The sequence below is a fragment of the Pelophylax lessonae genome, assembly GCF_965119305.1.
Source record: "Pelophylax lessonae genome assembly, chromosome: 3".
Lineage (NCBI taxonomy): Eukaryota > Metazoa > Chordata > Amphibia > Anura > Ranidae > Pelophylax > Pelophylax lessonae.
The window spans coordinates 264,593,827-264,610,294 of record NC_138770.1 but is presented as its reverse complement, the minus strand read 5'-3'; the positions used below and the strand labels follow the sequence as shown (position 1 = coordinate 264,610,294).

The window sequence follows — 16,468 nt, the reverse complement described above, 5'->3', positions numbered from 1 at the left end:
ACCTGATCTGGCTGCTGTGGTTGCGACTTTAGTGGCAAATATGGAAATGCTGATGTCTGAACGGGCTGCGAGAAAACGGCCAAGGCTGTCTCTCTCTTCTGATTCAGATGGGGATATGGCTGCTGCTGCTGCTGCAAGCGTGCCCTTTTCAGGGTCCCGCTCATCCTTAGACCCCCCGGGGTCTGAGGGGGAGGCTGAAGTGGAGGGTGTTGATACATCCTCCCCAGGGTCACCCGAAGAACGGGCGAATATGGATGAGTTGATTGTTTCTGTTAAGGAAACCTTACATTTAGAGGATGAGCCCTGTCCTCCGGGCGTTGTGTCCTCATTTGGGACGCACAGGACCCGCAAGTCCACGCAGGTTTTTCCCTGCCCAGCGGAATTCCATTACACTGTTAATGAAATGTGGCGCACGTTGAAACGTCCATTCCTGGTACCTAGTCGGTTCAAATTGCTTTATCCTTTTGCGCCGGCTACGGAATCACGATGGTGTGTGCCTCCACAGGTAGATCACACTGTGGCCGTGCTGAACAAGGCTACCTTGGTTCCTACTGAGGATACCCCGGTTTTTCGGGATCCCACGGACCGGCGGTTGGAGTCTCTAGCCCGCCATTCCTATACGGTGGCGGGTTCGTTGCTCAAACCGGTTTTCGCGTCCGTTATGGTGGCTCAGGCGGTGGCTGATTGGATTAAGGTGCTTAGAAGCAACCTAGTGTCCGATGACGTGCCGCCTGCACGACTGGAAATGGTGGACCAGATCCATCAAGGAGTCCTGTATCTGTGTGATGCAGCCCTGAATGAGGCCCCCTTGGTGGCTCGCCTCTCGAGTGTCGCGGTACTTAACCGGCGACTGATATGGCTGAAGAGCTGGTCGGCCGACCAGTCCTCGCGGAAAACTGTTGCTGATTTTCCCTATGCTGGCTCTTGCCTTTTTGGCGAGGCTTTGGATACCCTGGTGAAGGGCGTAACGGTGGGTAAGAGCACTATGCTACCCCAGAACCCGAAGAACAAGTCCTTCCGTGGCAAGCGGGGTTCTGCGCCTAGATCTATTTAGGGGTCCTTTCGTGCCTTTCGGAACCACTCCAAGGGCAAGCCCTTCAAGGCCCAGGGCAACCAGAAGAAACCCTGGGCGGGTAAGCAGAAGACCGGCAATGCCGGTTCGGCGGGACAATCCGCCTCTGCCTGAAGGGGCGCCCTCACCCATTTCTGGGGTGGGGGGACGTTTGCGCGGTTTCCTCCAACCTTGGCTGCTCCGGATTTCGGACAGGTGGGTCCAGGAAATCGTTCAATCAGGTTACAAGATTGAATTCCTTTCCAGGCCGGCGGACAGATTCTTTCCCTCCAATCTCCAGCTGCTTCCGGGGCGTTTGCAGGACTTGCATCAAGCGGTGCAGGACATGCTTGCTCAGGTGGTGATTGTCCCGGTGCCTCATCTGGACAGGTTTCGGGGGTTTTATTCAAATCTGTTCACTGTGCCCAGGAAGGAGGGCAAAGTGCGTCCTATTCTGGACCTAAAAGCGCTGAACCGATTCGTGCGTGTTCGGAAGTTTTGAATGGAGTCTCTCCGTTCGGTTGTGGCCTCCTTGAGTCCAGGAGAATTCCTGGCTTTGATAGATCTGAAGGATGCGTACCTGCACATCCTCATTTTCGAGGGTGATCAGCGGTACCTTCGGTTCGCTATCGCGGAGGACCACTACCAGTTTGTGGCGTTACCGTTCGGTCTCGCTTCGGCACCCAGGGTATTTATCAAGGTGTTGGCACCGGTTCTGGGCCTGCTGCGGGCCCAGGGCATTGCGGTCCTGGGGTACCTGGACGATCTGCTTCTGAGATCGCGTGCCAGTCAGGACCTTGTGCGCGATCTGTCCATCACGGTACAGACGCTCCAGGAGTTCGGTGGATCATCAACGTTCAAAAATCAGCGTTGTCTCCGTCGCTTCGCCTTCCCTATCTGGGAATGGTTCTGGACTCTGCTCAGGCAAAGGTATTCTTGCCGGAGGACAAGCTCCGGACTTTGCGGGACGAAATCCGATCCCTCAGGGACAATCCGTCCTCGTCACTCAGGGCCTGCATGCGGGGCCTGGGTTTGATGGTGTCGGCCTTTGAGGCAATTCCCTTTGCCCAGTTCCACACACGGGTTCTCCAGACGGAGATCCTGGCCAGGTGGGACAGACTTCCTCAGTCCTTGGATCTGGAGGTCTCCTTGAGTCGCCGGACCAGATTGGCTCTTCTGTGGTGGATCCAGTCCCCGTCGGTGGCGGAAGGCAAGTCCTTCCGCCCGTTGGTGTGGACAGTGGTTACCACGGATGCCAGCCTGTCGGGCTAGGGTGGAGTCCTGGGCACCCTATCTGCCCAGGGCACTTGGTCGGAGGAGGAATCCTCCCTCCCGATAAATGTGCTGGAACTACGAGCGATAAAACTCTGTCTCTTCCAGTGGTCGGACCATCTCCAGGGCCTGCCTGTTCGCGTACAGACGGACAATGCTACCGTGGTGGCTTACATCAACCACCAGGGGGGCACCAGGAGTGCTCGAGCAGCCCGGGAGGTGACCGACATCCTGTCTTGGGCCGAGACTCATGTCCCGGCGATCTCGGCAGTTCACATTCCGGGTGTGGAAAATTGTCAGGCTGACTATCTGAGCCGCCAGACCCTGGACCAGGGGGAATGGTCCCTACACCCGGAGGTCTTTCGGATGCTGTGTGCGAAGTGGGGATCCCCAGACGTGGATCTGTTCGCATCCCAGCTAAATCGAAAGGTGGAAAGGTTCGTGGCAAGAACGCGCGATCCGTTGGCGGACGCCTCGGATGCGTTGGTGGCCCCTTGGCATCAGTATCGTCTGATGTACGCCTTTCCTCCGATTCAGTTACTATCCCGGTTCCTTCGCAGATTGGTCTCGGAACCGCACATGGTGATTCTGGTGGCGCCGGACTGGCCTCGCCGGTCTTGGTACGCCAACGTTGTTCACCTGGCAGTGGCGCCTCCGTGGCGTCTGCCTCTGCGGGAAGATCTCCTGTCTCAAGGTCCGATCTTGCATCCTGCTTTACGGTCGCTGGCTTTAACGGCCTGACTGTTGAGACCCAGGTCTTGAAGGACAAGGGTCTATCTTCTGAGGTTATCCCTACCCTGGTCAAGGCTAGGAAATCTTCCTCTGGTAAGATCTATTACCGTAACTGGAAAGCCTATTTCACCTGGTGTGAGTCCAGGGGGTTCTCCCCTCGTTCTTACTCGGTGTCGAGAATCTTGGCTTTCCTCCAGTCTGGAGTGGATCAGCGCTATTGTGGCTACACCAATGTGCTGTTTATTTTTTATTAGTGTAAGTGTAATGGGAGAAGGATTATTTTAATAAAATATCTTAATTTAAAATGGTATCACACGAGTAGAGAATTTTCTCTTTTCCATAAAACCTTTGGGAATCGTGTGCAAGAGGACCCTCTGAGTGTATTTTAAACCCTGAGAGGATTACTGATACGACTATCCCAAAACGCTTTTGCCCACGCCATGTGAATGGGAGGCTACTATTTCTAGTAAGGAACCATCTAATGGAAGTTGTCGTGCACGTTGGTGGTGATTTAACAAGGTGACTGGAGTTTGATTCATGGGAACCACACCTGGAGAGCCTATATGGGATTTTAATGATTGAAAGGATCACATCCAGGATTACATGCTATTAGCAGGAACACTTGGAATACACTGTGGTGAGTACACTTTCATAGCGATTCTCTGCTCATTGTTAGGCAGTGAGATCACTCTGAGCACATTGTGGGACTTTATGTATATATTCACAGTGTGTTTTACTTTTTTTTTTCACTATTTTGATTTTGCTTACATGCAAATTTTGCATTTATCTATATTTTGCTTGGTTATGATATATCGGTATCAGATTTTGTTTTACACATGTATCAGCTCTAATTTAATGCGCAGCTTGGTGTAGGATTCTTTAAATTATTACACTGATTTGGTGAAATATGGTGAAATACCTAGTGTAGCAAGGTTTTCAGGTCTGTGGCCTGATGTGGGTCTGCCATTAGTACCGGTAGTTTCTCCAGCCCATGTGAGCTGTGACCCTGGGTGTGATAACTGAAGCAGCGACAACTCCAGCATCTTTGTTTGTGGTTTTTATTTGATTTAAAGGGGATGGGAGAAGGGAATAAGTGGGATACTCCTTGAGGCTTAAACTAATTACAATTGGGACTTTTACTCCTGAAATGCCCGTTGGCGTTGTTTTGACGCCAGCCATCGCCAGCCAACGCTCACTGACACTGAGAACACTCTGTAGAACAGAAGAAGTGCTGAATCCTCGACTTATAGTCCAGAAGATCAAAGACTGAGAACTGTAGAACTCCTGACACTGTTGTACTATGAAAGTCACTGAATACTTTCCCCCGCCTGGCACAGCTTGAGGTAGTATATTGTAGAACTCTGTATAGGTGTCACTGTAACTGGCACGCTCTGTGCAATTCAGGGCCCAGACTGCAGGTGCCCCCTTTAACCTTGAACTCTTCAGGGTCCACTGACTATGTACCCCCTCTGTAGCTTCAGGGTCCTCAACCTAGGTACCCCCTTTCCGCTAGCTGACACTGGATCCTAGTACCTCTTCCGGAGTGGTCCCCTCTAACTTCAGGCAGACCCCCAGGGGCAATCCTCAGTACTCACGACCTGTGTAGGCTTTCCTGGGACTGGACCCCTCTCTCTCTCTCTCCACAGGCTCTCGGCACACCGGATCCCCTCAGCTCAACTCAGCACTCTCTGGACACTCAGGCGACACCCTGAGACATCCAACTTCCTCAGACCGGAGGAGAGACAGCCGCACTCTCCTTCCTGGGACTCTGCTCCCACCAAAGACACTGCCACGCTCTTCCCCCCAAACTTATACCCACTCTCAGAATCCTTTGCAGCATAATCTGCCTTCTGGGGTGGTTACAAGCTGGGATGTGTCCCCTGATTGGGCTTCCCACACTGCCCTATGAGAATCCTCTCACAGGAGCCAGTGGGGATATTTTTCCCCTCAGCAGGATCATCTAGAAGCCCTGACACCCTAGCTAAATAAATCACAGCCCTGCTGTTAGGCAGACAAGGCCCACTATACATTTACCTAGCACCTACCTGTAGGGTACTACACCAGCTTTATTGATGGCTCTCTACCTCTGATATCATCCACGTATGATTAGCAATTAAAAAAAGGATTGTATACAAAGCATTAAGCTTTGAAGGAACACTAAAGCTGGTTACACGTAATACAATTTTCTTTAGATTTCCCTTCAAATATGTAGTGCAAGGGCCTGCCTGAATGCCTACAAACTGAAAGTCTTTAGGTTTGACTTCATATTATATGGTTTTGATAAAACGAAAGAAAAATTGTATAATGCATAGTTAGCTTAATGCTTTCTGTTTATGCCCCAGCTGCTGACAGAGCTTTTTTGCCGTACTGCTGCCAAGTCTGCCTAGGAAAATTTGAGCAGCTGATTGTGACGTCACACTTATTCATCCAGCTTCTCTTCCGACATGTTTCAAAGGAATCATGCCCTCCTTCCTCCACGCAAAGTTGGTACCTCTTCAGTAATGTGAAGTACAGTCCATGAGGAAGGAGAGGATAAAGGCTAATAGTATAACCCATATAAATGAAATATATTAATTATAAAACAATGGGACCTCATACAGGGTGACCGTCGTGAGTTGGACAGTTTTGAAAAAACAGTACTCTGTAGATTTTCAACTCAAAATGGATTTATTTTTCCAAAAACAGAGGTCAAGACATGCCATTTGAGAAACTGGTGGTTTCTTGTTCATAATGTTTCTGGTTGTTCTGAAATGTTTTACCCACCTGAGGACTGTGTTGTGACCGGGAATGAACTTGTGTCAACCAACATTGAGTTTTCGATGAAATAGCCGCTGCGTTACTGTGATAGATTCACCGCTTTGATCAAAGCTGTCGAAGCAAACAATGTTGTAACGTCTACTGCTTCATTGTAACTGAGTTGGCATTCCAGTGGGGGGGAATATGCCTAGCTCACCCCCCTTCCATCAATACTTACCGTGTACTACCTGTTCTACAAACGTCTGACTCCTGTCGGTCACCTAACGGCACCCCCACACATTAGAAGATGCAGTGAGTTTCAGACTGTGCAAAACTGCATGGCGCCGCAGCACTTTTTCCCTGCGTTTCCCACAGGTACTGCAGCCCATTTAAAAGAATGAGATGAGAACCTAGACTAAGGGTTTACACCACACATTAGTAAATCTCCACCATTCTGCAATGACTTGGTATCTGGCACCAATCTGTCAGTAGCAGATCCTTTGCAAGGTGGGTCCTCCATGAATCAGACTTGTTTTTCCAGCATGTCCCTAAGATGCTTGATTGGATTGAGATCTGGAGAATTTAGAGGCCAAGTCAAAACTTCAAACTAGTTTTTTAGTGTTCTTCAAACCATTTTTGCAGTGTGGCAGGGTGCATTATCCTGCTGCAAGAGGTAATTGTCATTAGGGTATGCCATTTCCATGAAGGGATATACTTGGTTAGCAACAATGTTGAGTTAGGTGGTATGTATAAAGTAACATCCACATGAATAGCAGGACCAAATGATTCCCAGCAGAACATTGCCCAAAGCATCACACTGCCTCTGCTGGCTTGCCATCTTCCCATAGTGTATACTGGTGCTATCTGTTCCCCAAGTAAGTATTGCAAGTAAGTAAATGATGTAAAAAAAACAATGAGTCAACAGACCAGACCACCTTCTTCAAATGCTCTGTGACCCAGTTCTGATACTGACATGCCATTCTCCAGACCCGCGGACAAGGCTCCTTCAGCATGAAGGTGCGCTCTCACCCATATCGGGGGTGGGGGGACGTCTTTGTTGGTGTCCGGGCCCATGGAATTCCCTGGTACAAGACAAGTGGATCCACAAAGTCATTCGGTCCGGCTACAAGATCGAGTTTCACACTTGTCCCCCGGCAAGGTTCTTTCCTTCCAACTTGCGCCTGTTCCTGGACCGTTTACAGGGTCTGTTTGGGGCAGTACAAAACCTGCTGCTCAAGGGGTGATTGTCCCAGTTCTGGCTTCAGGAAGTTTTCAGGGTTTTTACTCAAACCTGTTTACAGTTCCCAGGAAGGAATGCAAGGTGTGTCCAATCCTGGACCTCAAGGCGCTGAACTGCTTTGTGCGGGTGCAGAAGTTCAGGATAGAGTCCATTTGCACGGTGGTGGCATCCCTTCATCAGGGGGATTTTCTTGCCTCTATCGACATCAACGATGCTTATCTTCACATTCCAATTTGTACTGGTCACCAGTGCTTGCCGTGAGAAATGAGCATTATCAATTTGTGGTGTTACCCTTTGGTCTCGCCTCTGCTCCTCGTGTCTTCACAAAAGTGTTAGCCCTGGTGCTAGCATTGTTATGCCAATCAGTACTGGGCTACTTGGACCACCTCCTTCTGCGAGAGGAGTCCCCTACTGCTTTGGAAAACCTGGAAATCACTAGTCGAACTCTGAGGAGTTCGGCTGGATTCTGAATTTTCAGAAGTCTGCTCTGGTTCCGACCACAAAGCTGGACTATCTGGGTCTGACTCTGGACTTGGCTTTATCCAAAGTGCTCCTTCCTCTGGAAAAACTCCAGAAATTGCAGGCTGCAAGTCATCCTCTTCTGTCCAGCAGATGGTCATCCCTCCGAACATGCATTCGGGTGCTGGGCCTGAAAGTGTCTACCTACCAGGCGGTTCCGTTTGCATAGTTCCATACAAGCTCCCTGAAAAGGGAGATTCTGGCCAAATGGGACAAGACTCCGCAGTCTCTCTGCTCAGGGGATCTGGACACTGGAAGAGTCCAGACTACCAATCGGTGTCTTGGAACTCCGAGCGATCAAATGGACAATGCCATGGACGTGGCTTATGTCATTTACCAAGGGGGGCACAAAAAGTGTCCTGGCGGCTCTGGAGGTAGTCGGCATTCTAAGGTGGGCAGAATGGTTTGTACCATTCCCGGGGTGGATCTGTTGGCATCTCGGGTCCACAGAAAGGTGTAAAGGTTTTTGGCTTGGTCACAGGATCCTCTGGCGGACGCCAAGGACGTGCTGGTGGCCCGTGGGGTGAGCATTGTCTGATTTACACCTTCCCTCCCCTCAAGCTTCCACAAAGACTTCTATGCAGGATTGAGGCAGAAGGCATTCCGGTCATCTTAGTGGCTCCGGACTGGCCTTGCCGGGCTTTGTATGCCGATCTGGTGCGGCCGGTGGCCGATGTTCCTTGGAAGGTTCTGCTCAGGGAGGATCTGCTGTCCCAAGGACCAGTCTTCCATCATGCTTTGACAGCTTGGCTGTTGAACGCCACGTGCTGATGGATAAAGGTTTATCTAAGTCAGTGATTCCAACGCTGTTAAAAGCTGGGAAATCTACTTCTAGGAAGATCTATCATCATACGTGGAAGACATACATTGCGTGGTGTGAGCCTCTTGAGGTTCACCCTCACTCTTTTTTAGTGGCTCGGATCTTGACCTTCCTTGAACAGAAATTGGCCTTGAGTACCATTAAGGGCCAGGTGTCAGATTTGGCGGTTTTCTTCCAATGATCCTTGGCCACACACCACCTGGTGTGTACCTTTCTTCAGGGTGTTTATTATTTGGTTTCCCAATGTGGTCTCCTTTGCCGCCTTGGCACCTCAATTTGGTGCTTTCGGTCCTCCGGGAACCTCCCTTTGAGAGTGTTCAGAAGATTCCCTTGCTTACGCTGTCGCAGAAGGTGGCTTTTTTGGTGGCTATCACCTCTGCACGCAGGGTGTCAGAACTGGCAGCGATATACTGTCCTTTCATTTACTTGGTAATTCACAGAGATAAGGTGGTTGTTCGCCCCTGTCAGTTGTGCTTTCAAAAGGTTGTCTCTGATTTTCATTTAAACAAAGACATTGTGTTGCCTTCCCTGTGTCCCAGGCTGAAACACCAGAAGGAAATTGCCTTGCATGCCTTGGATGTGGTCCAGGCAATTAGGGTGTACCTGGCAGCTACGGAGTCTTTTAGGAAGTCAAAATCACTATTTGTGCTCACAGATGAGCCTCGGAAAGGGTTGTCTGCTTCCTCCGCGATGATGGATCAGACAGACGGCTATTCAGGCTTATTCCATCAGGGGTCAAGTTCCTCTTTTCCCTGTCAAGGCGCACTCTCCTCGGGCACTTAGTGCCTTCTGGGCCTTCCGCCATCAGGCATCAGTGACGCAGGTTTGCAAGGCGGCCACCTGGTTGTCGATGCACACTTTCACAAAGTTCTATAAAGTGGATGTGTTAGCATCTGCGGATGCTTCTTTTTGACTGCAAGGTTTTGCAGGCTGCTGTTTAGAGAACTTGATCCTCTTTGAGGGTGTATTGTTTTTTTCATTTGGGCTCCAGTTGTTTTGGTTGAGCTCCTGTTGCCTGGTTGGCTACTGTTTGACCTTAGGAATTTTTTTGCTGTTCCCACCCCTCATGTTTAACACTGCTTTGGGATGTCCAAATGGTTATGAAGATCAGGAGCTGTGTCCGTCAATGAACGAAAGAGAAAATGGGATTTTTGACTTACCATAAAATCCATTTCTCTGATGTTCATTGACAGACACAGCACCCACCCCTCTGTGGAGTTGTAATTCTTCTAACACTGCTTGTAACAAAACTGAGTACCTATAGCAGAGAGAGGGAGTATACCCCCTGGGCTTGCCAATAGGTGTAGCCAGATTTTTTTTACTGCCTAGTGTATTACTCCTTAAGGAGACAGTATAACCCAATGGTTATGAAGATCAGGAGCTGTGTCCGTCAATGAACATCAGAGAAATGGTTTTTACGGTGAGTCAAAAATCCCATTTTCTCTTTCGTTTACAGATGGACACAGCTCAGTGTCTTTTTAGACCCTTGGGGCTTATGCAGCTCTCTCTTCAGGAGTAGGAAACAATTTTGGCTATGCCCCTGAGGCAGTCCCAAGAGGTATACCATCACTTCCTGCTATAGGACTTCAGGAGTAAGGACCTGGCTCTCTGCTGGGATCTGCGGTCCTGGCATTTTTTCCTTTTTTAAATGGAGTTTTTTTTCTTTTCTCTTTATTTTCTGTTCCTGTGTGAACTGCAATCAGTCTGTTCCTGTGTGCACTACAATCAACAGCTGGACTGGGCGACACACTGGATATCCTAGCTCCTTATGGTCTTCCCAGTCTGGCCTGCGAGCAAGACCCAACAATTAGCTCCACACTAGGTTGGCCGTGACATAGCCCCACTGGATGGGGGCTGGCCGGCCGGCAAGTGAAACACCTCACAAGGTTGCATAGCCCTGGTCACGACAACTTTCAAGATCAGAGTCCCAGCTTACCTCTGGCCGCAGCACCCCCATTCCAAGATGGTGCAATGGACTTTCGGGAGTGGTGCCCGCCTAATGCCAAGGTGTGGTGAGTAGTGTCCCCCCCCTTTTTTTCTCTGGGAATTGATGGGGTGGTCGCCCCCCGTGTCCTTCCTCCCCTCGTGGTTCCCCCTCCCTTGCGGGTTTCTCCCTGCATTGGTCGACATCACCTGCCCCCAGCCCTCTCCCCTAGTCTCCCTTTGGAGTGTACAGGTGTTTCGGGATGGGGGTGTCACATTGGTGCTGGGCCGGAGGGCAGTGGGAGTGTGGCGCTGGTGGCTCCCTGTTAGGGGTGCCTGTATGTAATTGCACTGCGGGGGAGGGGGGGTCCCTGGTGGACTATTACTTCCCTGGGGTCCAGTGGGGTCCCAGGCCCCCGTGGCGCTGCCATTTTGCCGTGGATGGTTGTTTTCAGCCTCGGCAGCCATGTTTGTGTAGTCCGGTGGCCATGTTTTGGGTTTCCCATTGTAGTCTATGCGGCAGCCATTTTCTCGAAGTCCAGTGCAGTGACGTGCAGCGGGGGCCTCTAGTGATATTGTCAGCACTTCCTCTTCCTCTTTAATCGCAGTGTGGCAGGCTGTTTGGCGCTCTGGATCCAGCTCTGGGTGCATAGTGGTGAGTCTCTTTGGGTATACAGTCCTTCCTCTGCTATATACAGTGGGTGCGCTGATCCTTGTGGTGCTCCGAGCGGTGTGCAGGGAGTTTTTTTCTAAAAAAAAAAACAAACAAAAACATTTTTTGTTGGGTACAGTGCGGCTCTGATTTAACCATTGTGCCAGTTCCAGAATCGGAACGTTTTCAAGGTTTTTATTAAAATCTGTTTAGCGTTCTCAGGAAGGAAGGCAAGGTCCACCTGATCTTGGACCTCAAGGCTCTGAACCACTTTGTACGGGTTCAGAAATTTCAGATGGAGTATATTCGCATGGTAGTGGCTTTCCTTCATCAAGGGAATATTTTGGCTTCTATCGATCTCAAGGACACTTACCTTCATATTCTAATATATGTCGGCACCATTGTTTTATTCGTTTTGCCGAGGGCGAGGAGCGCTATCAATTTAGAAGTTGACTTGGACATTACTGTGCAAACTACAGGAGTTCGGATAGACACTGAATTTTCAGAAATCAGCTTTGACTCCATCCACCAAGCTGGACTACTTGGGACTGACGCTGGATTCAGCATCAGCCCAGGTGTTTCTTCCACAGGCCATACTGCGGAAGTTGCAGGATGCGATTCGGCTCCTGTTGTCCAACCATCGGTCGTCACTCAGGACTTGCATGAAAGTGCTGGGTCTGATGGTCTCCACCTTTGAGGCGGTTCCGTTTGCTCAGTTCCATACCAGACCTCTGCAAAGAGAGATTATTTCCAAATGGGACAAGGATCCGCAATCGCTAGACGATCTGATACTTTTAAGTCGGGGTACAAGAGGGTCTCTGATATGGTGGCTCCACTCCCTGGCGCTTCACCTGGGAAAGTATTTTCTTCCCCTATATTGGACAGTGATTTCCACAAATGCCAGCCTGTCCGGGTGGGGAGGTGTCTTGGGAGTATACTTGGCTCAAGGTGTTTGGACTCGAAAGGAATCCAGTCTGCCGATCAACATCCTGGAGATTCAGGCGATCAAGCCTTGTCTGTCTCAGTGGATGGATCATCTGCAGGAATGCCCGGTGAGGATACAATTGGACAATGCTATGGCAGTGGCATATGTCAATCATCAAGGGGGCACAAGGAGTGCCCTGGCGGCCCAGGAAGTAGCCGGCATCCTGAGGTGGGCAGAATTATATGTTCCGGCCATCTCTGCTGTGCACATTCCGGGGGTAGAGAATTGGCAAGCTTACTATCTCAGTCGGCAGACTTTGGATCAGGGAGAATGGTCTGTTCACCCGGAGGTCTTTCATCAGCTGTGTCTCCGGTGGGGGACCCCCGATGTGGACCTGTTAGCCTCCTGTCTCAACAGGAAGGCGCAGAGGTTCGTGTCAAGGTCTCAGGATCCTCTGAAGCCCCTTGAGATCAGTATCGTCTGATTTACCCTTTTCCACCAACACAACAACTGTTGAGACTGCTATGCAGAATCGAGGTAGAAGGCATTCCAGTCATTCTGGTGGCACCAGACTGGCCTCGCTGGTCTTGGTATGCAGGCCTGTTAAGGCTGGTAGCAGATGTCCCTTGGAAACTTTCCCTCAGGGAAGTTCTTCTGCCTCAGGGACCAATCTTCCATCCTGCTTTATAGTCGCTGGCTTTAACGGGCTGGCTAATGAAAGCCAGGTGCTGAAGGACAGAGGGCTGTTGGAGTCGGTGATTCTTACGCTGTTGAAAGCTAGGAAATCTACTTCCAGGAAGGTTAATCATTGAGTTTGGAAGGCATACATTACTTGATGTGAGTCTAGGGGGGTTTCTCCCCATTCCTTTTCTGTGTCTCGCCTGTTGGAGTTTCTACAACTAGGTGTAGATCAACGTTTGGCTCTGGGCACCATCAAGGGCCAGATTTCCGCTTTGGCCATAATTTTCCAAGGACCATTGGCGGCAAAATCCTTGGCTCATAATTTTGTGCAGGGAGTTTGCCATCTGGCCCCTCCGGTGCATTCCCTGGTACCTCCGGGGATCTCAATTTGGGTGCTGTCGGTCCTTCAAAAGCCTCCTTTTGAAAACATTTGTGAACTCCTTTTGCTCACTCTGTCACAAAAGGTGTCTTTTTTTGGTCGCCATTACTTTTGCACTAAGGGTGTTGGCTGCGTTGTCCTATCGGTCACCTTACTTGGTAGTTCACAGGGACAAAGTGGTGTTACGATCCTGTCAGGCATTCCTTCCCAAGGTTGTCCTGGGGTTTCATTTGAATGAAGATATTGTGTTGTCGTCCTTATGTCCTAAGCCTAAACATCCTAAAGAAATTGCTCTACATTCCCTAGATGTAGTCCGGGCAATTCGGATGTACCTGGTGGTGACTGAGTCGATTCAAAATCCGATTCTTTTGTTCTTACAGATGGACCTCGTAAGGGGCAGGCTGCATCTGACCCTATTAAGGGTCAGGTTCCTCCTTTCCCTGTCAAGGCACATTCTACAAGGGCGCTCAGTGCCTCCTGGGCCTTTCGTCATCTGGCATCAGTAGTTCAGGTGTGCAAGGCGGCTAAATGGTCGTCTGTACACACATTCACAATGTTTTATATGGTGGATGTACTTCCAGCTTCGGATGCTGCGTTCGGCCGCAAAATTTTGCAGGCTGCTGTTGCAGAGGCTCCCGCCTCTTGAGGGTGTATTATTTCCTGGTGGCGATCTCCAGTTGTTCCTGGTTGAGCTCCTGTTTTACCTGGTTGGATATGTTTAGCCCTTGTTGGGAATTATATGTATTGCTGTGTTTTCCCACCCTTCATGTTGATACTGTTTTGGGACTTTCCAAGGGTCTAAGAAGACATGGAGCTGTGTCCATCAGTGAACAAAAGAGAAAAATGGATTTTTGTCTTACCGTAAAATCCTTTTCTCTGAGTTTCACTGACGGATACAGCACCCCCCCCCCCCCTCTAATGGGTTGAGTTATGTATTCTCCTGACACTTCTTGTTACAAACTGAAGTCCTATAGCAGGAAGTGATGGTATACCCCCTGGGGCTGCATCAGGGGCATATCCAAAACTGTTTCCTACTCCTGAAGAGAGTAGCATAAGCCCCAAGGGTCTAAGAAGACATGGATCTGTGTCCGTCAGCGAACCTCAGAGAAAAAGATTTACGGTAAGATAAAAATCATTTTTTTTCCATGACTGTAGACTTTACCTTCCACATTAGCCTTGTGTGGGGAACTGTGTCAAACGCTTTTGCGAAATCCAAGCATACTACGTCCGCAGCCACTCCTTTGTCTAAGGTTGTATTTACCTCCTCATAAAAAGAAATCGGATTTGTTTGACAACTTCAGTCTTTCACGAATGCATGCTGTCTGTTGCTTAAAATATTTTTTTCCAGCAAGAACTCATCTATGTGGTCTTTTAATAAACTTACCGACTATAGAAGTTAAACTAACAGATCTACAGTTACTTGGTAAAGAATTTGATCCCTTTTTAAATATAGGCACCACATTGGCCTTACACCAATCCAGTGGTACGATTCCAGTTGTTAAACAGTTCCTTAAAAATTATAAACAATGGCTTTGAAATGACAGAGCTCAATTCTTTTAGGATCTGTAGGTGTATGCCATCTGGTCCAGATACTTTATTAGCCTTTATTCTGTCTAAATATTTCTAAATATTTATTGAGCCATTGTGGATTATTTGGGGCTGTATCAATACCATCCCCATTATGGACATGAGCTCCCCTATGTAAACGCAGAGCTGAAGAAGGTATTTAATACCTTTTTCTTCTCTTTGTTTCCAGTTACTTACTCTAGATTATTTTCTAAAGGACCTATACACTTAGACCTGACCTTTTTACTATTAATATTTTTTAATAATTTTTTGGGGGTTTGTCCTACTATCTTTTGCAATCTGTCGTTTGTTTTGAATTTTTGCGACTTTGATTTCCTTTTTACATATTCTGTTATATTAATTGTAACATTTAAGCGATGATAGTGTTCCTTTATTTTTATATTTTTTAAAAGCTTTTTTCTTATTATTTATAGCTTTTCTAACTTTGGCCGTGAGCCACATTTATTTATTTTTAGCCTTTTAAACTTATGAGTTGTGTTTAGAGGCATAAAAACAAATATACTGTAGGTCTGTAAATGCAGCTTTTTTATGCCATTGTACATGAGGCCTAAATCCCTGCCTTTGTATATTTTAAATATTTAAATTGGGACATTTATTTGCATGTCTTCCTGTCATCTTCTTTCCATCTAGGATGCCATGAAATCGCTGATGAATTTAGGACACAGGAGATTGATGGACAGGCACTTCTGTTACTAAAGGAAGACCATCTCATGAGTACCATGAATATTAAGCTAGGACCAGCTCTGAAGATCTGTGCTCGCATTAATTCACTAAAGGATACGTAGTATACAGTGCAGCTGTACATTGTGCCTGAACTGTGAAAAAATGTCAGGGCTTGCAAGTAAGTTGTGCATAGTTTTGTAAACTTTGTACATATCATCATTGCAAACCTGCCACATTTATGACCCTCTCGACATGTTTAAAAAAGCTTTAATATTTGATATAATGGGTAACATCGACAAGGTATCACTGGTAATAAGAAATAAGGAAAGTTGTTGTGTTGCAGGTGGTACATTTCATTACTACATTTCATTTTTTTTCTTTTTTTTCTTCACTTTGAATGGACTAGAATCTATTAGCAACAGACAAAGGACAAGAGAGGAAAACTCTCAGAGATAATACTATTGAAATGCACATGGCTGAAACAGATAGGCATTATATTTTATACCACTTGTGTTTCAGAAGTTTTTTTTTTCTGCTACCATATATGTACCAAGCGAAAACTTTCCAGCTGGACAGTACAAAGGCCAGTTCACCTTTAACTGGTATTTCTATTTTGGGTGCATGCCAGAACTCATTACTTAGGAAGTTACACAAGAAATCTTCACTCAGAGTACCCATTGCAACGTTATTTCACTTGACTTGTTGATGCTTTCATAGATTTTACATTACAGAGAATGCAGTGAGAGGAGGGTAACCTTTCCCTCCATTGGAGAATCAACGATGGGATGATGCATTGAAAAGGGCAAGACTCTTTTAGAGAAGGAGGTGCAAGAAATCTCTATTGAAGAGGAGAGATCATTTTAAATATAAGAGGCTAGTGGTGGGCCATTTAATGTCCACCCGTATTTGAGGTTTCACTTTTTAGTATGGCTGCTGTTATCTTATGTCTATAAGATATTCCTAAGATGCTTTGTGTATTTTTATTGCACTTAAGAAGCCTTTAGCTTTCCTTTTGTTGTTGAAGTGTAAGCTCTGCTACCTTCTAAGTGTTAATGAATGCTGGAGCTTGTATTTCAACAGCAATTGTGGGGATAACAGGTTGACTACCCCCTTGCACTTTAAGCTATAACAAAAATATATTTATCTACATTTAGATAACAATATCTTGTGATTATTGTAAATATTTGCTTGTGTTTGACAAGCAGCCATTAAACGTGGTATAGTTTTATGGAGGGGAATATTTATACCTTAAACAGTAACTATTAAACTTAGCCAAATTCTAGCTATA

The 16,468-nt window shown here is 47.7% G+C and overlaps 1 protein-coding gene across 1 annotated transcript in view; it reads left to right on the top strand.

Moving 5' to 3' along the window:
* The window catches only part of PHC3 (polyhomeotic homolog 3), a 179,695-nt gene extending 164,031 nt beyond the window's left edge, over positions 1-15,664 (top strand). Inside the window, exon 15 of the mRNA XM_082249149.1 lies at positions 15,148-15,664. Coding sequence (XP_082105275.1) covers positions 15,148-15,302 — 155 coding nt within the window. The 3' untranslated portion in view covers positions 15,303-15,664. The remainder of the gene's footprint in view (positions 1-15,147) is intronic.
* Positions 15,665-16,468: the final 804 nt, after the last annotated feature.